The sequence below is a fragment of the Epinephelus lanceolatus genome, chromosome 1 (genome assembly GCF_041903045.1).
Source record: "Epinephelus lanceolatus isolate andai-2023 chromosome 1, ASM4190304v1, whole genome shotgun sequence".
Lineage (NCBI taxonomy): Eukaryota > Metazoa > Chordata > Actinopteri > Perciformes > Serranidae > Epinephelus > Epinephelus lanceolatus.
This window is the reverse complement of record NC_135734.1, coordinates 38,227,693-38,237,568: the sequence shown is the minus strand read 5'-3', so window position 1 is coordinate 38,237,568 and position 9,876 is coordinate 38,227,693. Positions and strand designations below refer to the sequence as shown.

General features: G+C 38.2%; 1 protein-coding gene across 1 annotated transcript; it reads right to left on the bottom strand.

Moving 5' to 3' along the window:
- Window positions 1-2,791: 2,791 nt before the first annotated feature.
- On the bottom strand, window positions 2,792-6,433 carry LOC117256656 (adenosine receptor A1-like). The gene is made up of 2 exons (XM_033626213.2): window positions 6,019-6,433; window positions 2,792-5,734 (listed from the first exon to the last, which is right to left on the bottom strand). The coding sequence occupies exons 1-2, from the start codon at window positions 6,345-6,347 to the stop codon at window positions 5,083-5,085; spliced, it is 981 nt and encodes a 326-aa protein (XP_033482104.2). The 5' UTR covers window positions 6,348-6,433; the 3' UTR covers window positions 2,792-5,082.
- Between the last annotated feature and the right edge of the window lie 3,443 nt (window positions 6,434-9,876).

The following is a 9,876-nucleotide window of genomic DNA, read 5'->3' as shown; positions in this document are numbered from 1 at the left end:
TTTGACAAAGGTGGGTCAAAAACCTCACTCATTCTCTCTTTTTTCTCTCACAGTTCAACCAACAAGTTTCCACTGCCACCTTCAAAAGTGTCTGTCCTTAAGGCTGAGGTAGTAGATTGAATAGTTGTGGGGTTTGTGTCCTCCCTCTGAGATAACTATACAATCTACTGTCTTTCCTAAGGAGACAGGTTGATCTGCTGTGAAGACGAAGCCTGTATGCACATGGAAAGCTCCATGGATAGAAGGAACTCAGATACACGGACTAAAGTAGATTTAAGAGATAACCTGTCACTCATCTCTCCAAGAGAAGAATGCAGATACAACAAAGACGTCATATATTTACCAGATACAATAATAGATCTGCTCTATTCTCACAACATGTATTTAAGTTGGTACATATTGGGTAAAGTCTTGTTTTTAAGGATATTTATTGGTGCCTGAAGTTGAGCCTAGCAAGGTGAGGTAGTAGGTTGTATAGTTTGTGGGATGGAGTAAATCCTACTCAGGTGATAACTATACAGTCTATTACCTTCCTTGAGAGGTACAATGAGTGCTTGGAATGAAGCTCACTCACACTGACCGGAGCCACTCTGACACCATCTTGTGGCCAAAGACTATCACCACTCTGGAAATTATTAAAGCTTTGGGAGCTCTATTGTGTGCATCAAAAAAACATCCACGTTTAAGTAACCACTAGCTGGCAGAGTTAGGAGAAACTCCAATAAATATGGGATGTGTCAATCCTAAAGTCAGAACTCCTAAGTTTTGTACTCAGAGAAGGTGGAGGCAGTCTAAATGATTCCTAAGTAACTAAGACCTCCTCACAGTCAGTAATGTGCTGAAGGTAATGCTTCTCATTGCATCAGTGACTTGTAAAAACAAAAGCCACTTAATGCGGATTCAATGAGATCACCAACAAAGCAGAGCAATCCAATAACATTGGAGATGACATTGCACAGCTCTATGGTACTTGGACACCTCAGCCTTGAGACAGAACAATTCTTCAGTCTGTCAGTTCTGCAACTGCAATAAATACACAAATGAAAGTAATATCATTGCCATGGCTGGATTATCTAGTAAAACCTGTGCTACTTGTACCCAACAACAGTGAAGAATGACAATTTGTTTTGTCAGCTGACACGCTGATTTTTGATGCAAGATACAACATACTTAACTAGTCAGTATTTTACTTTGTTTCATGTATGACATTTGTGGCACAGTTGGGAAAACATCTGAAATATCCTTTTATTAAATGTATCCACTTATGTGCTACATCTATCAATTTATTTATTATTGCCAGCACACTATTGTATTTCCAGCATGTCTTATCAGTTTATAACTTAAATTATTGCTCATTTTAAACAGTCTGATTTTATTTTACTCTCTCGTTGCAGATGGTAATTGCCTGAAACATTTTAATCCTGATTATATCATGTTAATCATGTCATGTGACACTTAGTTTCTGAAAAGTGCTGTATTAATAAAGTTTGTTCTTATTCTTAGTTATTTTTATCATCATTATTATTATAACCAGTGGTAGTAATTTGTCCCACACATTCTTGTATTAATTAATTCAAATCACATTCACTGACACAGCCTGTCAGACACCAATCACTATGCCATCTTCATCCACAGCAACACGGACAACCCTGCCCTTTCTTAGATTAGAAGTTCTCTTTATTCCTCACTAAAAGTTGCTCTCAGCTAGAGCTTTTAGCACCATAAAGGAGGACTCTTGAGGCAAAAAAATGAAAATAACTGAGGTGTAAGTGACAATAATTTGTGATTTAAGAGTAAGCTACACAACAAAACCTACACAAGTGTGGGAGCAGCACTATATTAAGAATTTCTCAGTAAGTGAACAACAAAGAAGTCAGATAAAGTACAAAGAAAATCAAAACTAAATCTGACTCCCTGCTGCTTTGAAAGGCTGCTGTTAGAGTAACTGTTAATGAATCTGGGACCATATTCACAAAGCTTCCTAGTACGAAAAGTTACTTCTAATGACAAAACCCATAGAATCACAAAATAGAAAATTCATAGAATTATGACGTTTCCCCTTAAAGTTAAGACTACATCCTGGTGAAGTTAAAAGTTATTCACAAAGCATCTCAGCCCTTAAGAGAGCTCCTAAGGTGAATACTGTTGGGAGTTGGCATGAGAACTTTTTAAGTGTTGAAGAGAATAGTGGAGAGACAAGAAAGCAGGAGCAATAACACTGCATGAGGTAATGGCACGCTAAAGATTATATCATGGAAAGATAATGTTTGTGGTCGATCTTATTCGAGATAGGCTCGCATCTTCTACCCAACACAGTTATGCTTTAACACCAGAAATGAAGTGATCACAACAGTAAGGCATTTGGCAACTGGAATACTGCAACAGTGCAGCAGTGATGACTTGGGTCTGTCTTTACCTTTCATCAGCACAGACAGTGCTTTTATATTGTGATGCAGTTCATTTAATTTCCACTGGGTGTCCACATCTCGCAGGCTCACAAAAGGGCCTGTCTGTGTCAACCATTCACATCTTTTATAAAATACCTCACAACATGGTCAACAACACTTCCTTACTAAAGTAAAAAATGTTTTTCTCTTCCTTGCTTAGATTTCCTTTAAATCACTCCTAAGATAGGATTCCTTGCTCCAAATTTTAAGACTAAGTTAAGAGCTGTCTCTCACAATGTTTGTGAATATAGCCCCTGATGCATTGCTAAAAAAAAAGACCACAAGCCATAAATATTCAATATTCTTTGAGTAAAGTTTAGAATATTAATCTCACTGCAAACCCACAGTGTAAAAAGTTATTTACTAAGATGCATGTTGTAGTTGAAGTCAGAATACACTGAAATGTGTGGTCGTTTTATACCCAGAATCAGATCGGGGGACTGATAATAGATTGACATCAGTTTAATATCTCAAACATAGTTATGTCAAACATGCACGCCTCTGCACATACTGCTTTGTGGTTTAAGCCTCTGCACATACTGCACATTAACATTTTACCAGAATTGTATCTGACATGACTGCTGATTAAAGTTTAACTTTACTTCAGAGTCACTACCTACTGTATGTACAGAGGACAACAGGGCTGTATCTGTAAGGAACTGAAACTATCTAACTATCTTAACTTTAACATATCTATCTAAAAATGTGCAAACATCTGATCAGAAAGTTAAAGAACATACAGTAACAGGGACTAGGAAGAACTTTAACTGAATTTCTGAAATAAGAACTTAAGATAGAAACATAAAAACAACTGATAGCATAATGAAAAAAATACTGATGAGTCAAAGAAGTCCTATTAATCTCTTAATTAAACTAATGTACCCATTAAATCATGAGCAAGTGTTAATGCCACATTATTTTGAGAAGCTGATGTTATATTCCTATCTCGTTATGACACTGTACGTAAGAAAACTACAAAATTGCCAGTAGCTATCACTGAAATATCATTAACGGGTTTTAGGTTGGATTTCTTCTTCAATTTAGCAGACGCATGAATTTCTAAGTACCTACTCTTGCTTGTTAATAATAAAACAGACGGACAGTTATTACAAAACAGTACAATAAATAAAATCTATACAGTGTTGTGCTTATGTTTTTTGTTATTGGAGGTAGCATAACTGGTATTGGTCAAGTATTAAAACACATTAAGCAGAAAAGGTTGCAGCTCTGTAATAACTGCAACCTTTGTGAAGCTTGTAAGGTTTGATTGTTGTTAAAACTATAGTTGACTCAACTCTTTGGTCATTTTTAAGGTTTTATTTTGTGGTGTTGTCATGTCACTGCGCTCTTTTGAAATGTGTATCTAGTGTTTTTTCTTCTTCATAATCCATTACTATGTAATCTAATCCAATACAAACACAGATCAAACTATAGATTTACTAAAAATGATCACTCAGCTGACTTCACAACACATTCACAATCCTAACTTGACAAATACCGATGCTTGGTCAGAGGCCCGTCACATCAAAATATGACATGCTAGGTACCCCTCCTGCGTCATTTTTGGACGTTCAGGGGCAGCTTGTCAATTTACGGTCATTACATGAAGTCTTTTTTAAAAATAAACTTCCATTTTCACAGATAATATACAGTTTGGCTTCTTAGAAGCATCTTTTGATGGTTAGGTTTAGAAAATCACCATGGTTGGGCTTAAAATAAGTATGATTGTTACTAACATAACGGCACAAGACATACGTCACAAGCATAGCATTATAAACATACTAGCACACTACGCTGTTATTGAAACAACTCTTTGACTTTTGGTTTCACACGGGACACAGACAGCCGTCTCCCAGCTCTCCCGCCTCCTGCCCAATGTGGATTTTTTTTTCTCTTTATACTATGATAGCTGCCCGAAGCGTCAACAAAAGCCGCCGCCTGGGTCGTTTCAAACCGCCAGTTTCGGGTGTCTGTGTGCGTTGGTGTCTGACACCGACAGGCCACTGACCAAGCATCGGTATTTGACAGGAGTGAGAAATTGCTGCAGCGCTGTTCTGTTGGATTATATTACATTGTACATGGGTTTCTACTTTTCTGGTCAGGTGTACATGCAGTACAATGCATGCCCCCAAAGTCAGGGTGACAACAATGCTTAAAATTCGTCGATTAATGTGGACAGACCTAGCATCCATGCATCATGCGTAAAAAGTTTGATCCTTTTTTCAAATATAGTGACAGTAATTTCCAATACAGAGTGTGCTTTCTGTTAAAACGGACATGAAGAACTGGAACTTGAGCAGAAACAGAAATACAACAGTGATATGAAACTTACAAGTAACCCTTTTTGGCGACAACCCAGATTTCACAACACTCACACATGCTCACATATACAGGACACACACACACACACACACACACACACAGATTCCTGAAAATGACAGATAACAGATCTTTCAGTGCAAACGGTTCGATGTGTTGTATGAAAACACAGAATATCTTATTTTAAATTTCAGTTCACTTCACATACTGTACATGACTTTAACTTTTTACATAATATTAATATGTTTTACAATGTTTATTGATGCTTGACAGTCAATCAAACCTGCTCCTTGAGAACAAACAAGGAAATCTTCCTTCACTCAATTTGCGGCACACTGTTCGGGTTACTACTGAGATTGTTGTCTGTTGTCTGGCTTGTCTGAGATCCATTTTCATCTCCACATGCTAAATGCCGTCTCCAGAGCTTCAGGTACGCTGCCTTGATCTTCTGTATTTTGAACGCGTACACAACTGGGTTTACAGCCGAGTTAGCATGAGAGAGCAGGATGCCGACATAGAAAGCTTCTTCTGGTACAATATTCAGCCCACCGAGGTAGGCAATACAATTCATAATGTGGAGAGGGATCCAGGACAGGGCAAACAGAGCCAAGACCAGAGACAGAGATCCTGCCAGCTGTTTCTCTTTCTTCAGGTAGTTCTGAGACTGGATTTGGGCACCGTTGCCTGGTTTGTCTCGAAGGTTTCCTCGGATGATGCGGAAAATGTAGAAGTACAAAACAGTCATTACCAACAGAGGTGTCAGGGTGCAGAGGAAAAAGTTGAAGTAAACCAGGTATGACATGGGGATCACATCTATAAACCTGCAGACAATAGTTGAGTTGACTGACGCAGCCAAGGTTTCATGTTTGTACCATCCAAGCATTGGAGAAAAACTCAGTGGCACTGCAAGAAGCCAGCATGCTGCTACGACGAGCCAAGAATGTCTCTGTGTTACAGTCCTTTTGTACCTAAAACAGAAAATGAAACACAAATTAATGATATAATGAACTGAAAAAAAAATCACAATGCAATTCCAAATGATAAAAACAGTCATGAAATCTGCAGAAATGTACAGTAAATCAGGTCCTTTTTGCAGTAAAATCCATCCGAAAGTGTCAGAGATGAGGTTGAGATAAAATGGATGAAAATACAAAGCTTATGGCAACACTTATTAGCAACACTAGGTTACTTTTCCTCTGCACAATAAACTGTAATAAAAAAATGTTGTTAAAAAAAACAATAATAATCTTACCTGAGAGGGATATACACTCTGAGGAATCGATCCACTGCAATAGCTGTGAGAGAGAAAACCGAGACCAGTGTCAACAGGATGACAACACAGCTGATGAAGAGACAACCATGGAATGAAGTCTTCACTCGTCCGTCCACCAACACAGCCAGCGGTATGGCCACACAGCCAACCATAAAGTCAGCCACAGCCAGGCAGATAATAAGGCAGAAAGTCGGTTGCTGAATGATCTTACTGGTCCACAGCGCCAAAATGACCAACATATTACCCAATAAACAGCTGATGGCGATCAGCACCTCCAACAACGTGTAGATCACTTCACCCACATCCATTGTGCTGCCTATCTGGCTAATATTTGATAGTCAAACGGTGTCGCAAGTCTGAATGTGGCTCTCAGGCTGAATGTGCTGTGCTGTGACATTTATCATTCATCTCGGTCTTGTGAAACCTTTGAGGAAGTCCTGTTTTTTTTTTCCAAGCTCTGATAACACTCTGAGATACTCTGCCTGCAAGCTGTGCATCTGCATTTTTTGTAGGTTTATCTAACTGTACTTGTATGTTACTGTATGGTAATATTTAACTTTTAAAGCTGTACCATGTCCAGTAAAAAAATAACATAAAATCAAACTATATGCTATTGCAATAGATTATATGGATGATACAAAGGTGTACAATATGAGCCCTCATGTCATTTTTGTCCAGAGGAAATGAGACTGACTTCTTGACAAGATTTGTAACTGGTTTACAGATAAATAGTTCCAAGCACTTGTGAAGGCGTTCATTCTTATCAAGTCATCTTAGCTGCATAAAGTTCAGTGATATCTGACAGTAGTTTGTCACCATGTTACTGACTCCTTGTTTTTAAACTATCACTCTGGAGCCTGAAAGGTAAGTTAACCACAACCACATTAAGATTGTAAACATCCAGGCCAACAAGTCACAATAAATCCATTGATTTCTATCAGGAGCATTGGTACAGCTATCATTAAAAAATTCTGACAGGGGTGGCCAGATGGGGCCACTGAAAATCCTTAGGCAGCAGACCAAAAAAGGCCAGATCTAGGGCTGCATGATGTTTGACAAAATGATAATCCAGATTATTTTGATCAATATTGATGTACCAATTATTTACCACTATTATTCACTGACTTTTAGGGACAGAGTATTTTTATTGCACTTCCACATAAATAAACAGCGCACTGTTTTCACTTCCATGTTATGCAACATCCCCACTACTGTACAAATCTTTGCATCAAAAAACAACTGGGCCTTACTCACAATTTAGCCTCTCAAAAACCACATAAAATTGTACCAAAGCTTTTTTACGCAAAATTAAATCAAAAGAGCACTGCTTTTATTTTCAAATTGTGCTACATTGCTGCCAATCAACAAATATGGAATGTGATTGCATTGGTTATTTCAGACTGTCTTTAAGAGTTGGATGGATAGGCATCTGCTGCTGCTGTATGTTTTTCTTGTTTCAGTGGTTACTATACCGTGACATGCTGTACAGCGTCAATGTTATAGATTTTTGTGATGACGCTGGTCAACGATTCAGAGATTCAGTGTGGTTACGTTAGCTTCATTATTTGTCTTGGCCTTCATGCATTCACTGAACCATTTGTGGTGTTTTTTTAGGTGGTTTAAAGTTAGCTGTGTTGCTTTGCAGCACTGACACAAGTCTCATGTACTCTTTGTTCTCCCTTAAATCCAAAATACTTCCAAACAACGGATGATGATGGTTGATGAACAAATTATTTTTGTTTTGCTCGTCAGCTCTTCAAGCTGGGGCTGGCTTCAGGCTGACTGTTACTTTGGGAAGTACTTGGTTTGATGAGCAGCAGAGTTTTTTTTATGAACAGACCATGTATTTCAGACCTAGAGTTTGCTTATTTTGGTCCTAATCAGGGACTAGTTTTGTTGCAAAGTTGCATAATTGCCTAGAGTTGGTTTGTGTTCTCACGGCAGCATTTACAAGCGGACCAGATAAAATGCTTGTGCAAGACAGCTGCTCTGATTGGTCAGAATTTCCATGCCGGAAAAAATCAAGGAAGTAAACAAAACGTTGAAGAAGAATACACTTGCAAGCTAAATGTGACACTTTCTAATGTCACAATGGAGGGACAACTACGCAGGTTGATTTTAGTGCTGGTGACTGTGGACTATATTGCTGTTATTGTTCATTTTAGGCAAACAAGGCGCGGCTCCAACTAGAAAAGAATGTTTTGATGCATTGGATGTGCTGAATGTGCATATTAAGGCAGTACAGGAGGAGGTGCACATTAATAATCCTCCAGGACTGTAACATGCTCATGTTTAACCCAAACAATGTGTCATGTGACTGCAGTTGGTTCGGATCGAGGTCAGAACATGTTCTCACCACAAACAAACAGCACCAGAGGTCGCTTACAGCCGGACAGAGACCACCTCTTCAAGAAGGTCTCGGTCCGGTTGTTTTAATGCACACCTGAGTGCGATTACTGTGTTCACACCTGCCCAAACAAACAGCACTAAGGGGGCAAACGAACTTGGGCAGGTGTGAAAGCACCCTAAATGTCAATATTGCCCCAAATCATGTTCATTTAATAGTGGGAAGCCAAAATTGTGATCATGATGAATATTCAAAAAACTCTGCAGCCGTAGCCATAACTGGATTTCAGGAATTCTATTATGCTGTTGACGTATAAAGTCTAGTTGAAAACTATGCAAATATGAGTTAAGGATTTGCATACTGACACTTTTACATGGTACTTACTCTGGCCTTTGTATCTCTTTCGATATAGGCCACTGATACATAGTTTCCAACATGGGGTTTCAATCTTTCGTTTCATTTCTTATATTATATTACAGTTGACTTACAGTACCATTACACTCAACATTTTGAGTTCCTTAATAATCCTGTTTCAATATTATGTACAAGTTGGCTGATTCATTGTTCTCCAAATAGGCTGACTGCTCTTTTCCTTGAAAAGACAATTTTTATAATTTTATCAGACAGTCAACTGAGCTGACTGGTATTGTGCAGCAGTGATCTGACATGCTGCTTTGCTCAGTCAGTTCAAGTAATCCTAGTCATAGATTATCATATTTGTATATCAATATAACATTTATTTTCTCATAAGCACCATACACAGTCTGTGAGAAATGTCCCCGCTTCTCCCACCCTGATACTAATCTTAACGCTAAGAACACTCTTGATATTGATCCTGATCATGTCAAGTTTTGTGTCTGTGGTTGTAGAGGTGGTGATATGCGTCAACTGATGACACGCAGTTAAGTTGCCTATCTGAGTGTTTACTGAGCTGTGGTGTTGTCAAAGAAAAATCTATTCATCCATACACATCGATATTTGAAACGGTTCCAAACCTAATTTTCCACAGTATTGATACATTAGTACCAGTTGTGCTTTCTTGCTCTCTTGTTAACGTTCATTACGATCATTCTGCTATTCTCCACAAAAGTTGGTGTCATGTTACATATATGTTATATTTTGTAATGTATATAACATGATGTAAATTATCTCAGTTGTCTCACACAAAACAGTAACAAAAATAATACAGCAAAATCAGTTGTCTTGCTGTTAAACACACTCTCTTTCAAATATCACATGAGCCTAAATTAAACCTACTTTTCTGTTACTTCACTCTTAAAAATGCTGTTGAGTTTGTTCATGTTTATAATTCGTACAGTAATTTACATTAAGCTTTACATTAAGTGAACCCGTGTATGAGGCTCATCCCTGTTATGATCATATTCGGGGTATGGTGTTTACATGAGCACAGAGAAATCAGGTTATTCATATTCCCTGTATACATTGTGGTTTCTTTCAGAGTACTCCAGCTGGCATACTGGGTTTACTCA

Excerpts from the sequence above, each read along its gene's own strand:
- LOC117256656 (XM_033626213.2), bottom strand. The coding sequence starts at position 6,347 with ATGGATGTGGGTGAAGTGATCTACACGTTGTTGGAGGTGCTGATCGCC. Across the intron at positions 5,735-6,018 it reads AGAGTGTATATCCCTCTCAG|GTACAAAAGGACTGTAACAC; the intron begins GTAAGATTATTA and ends TTTCTGTTTTAG.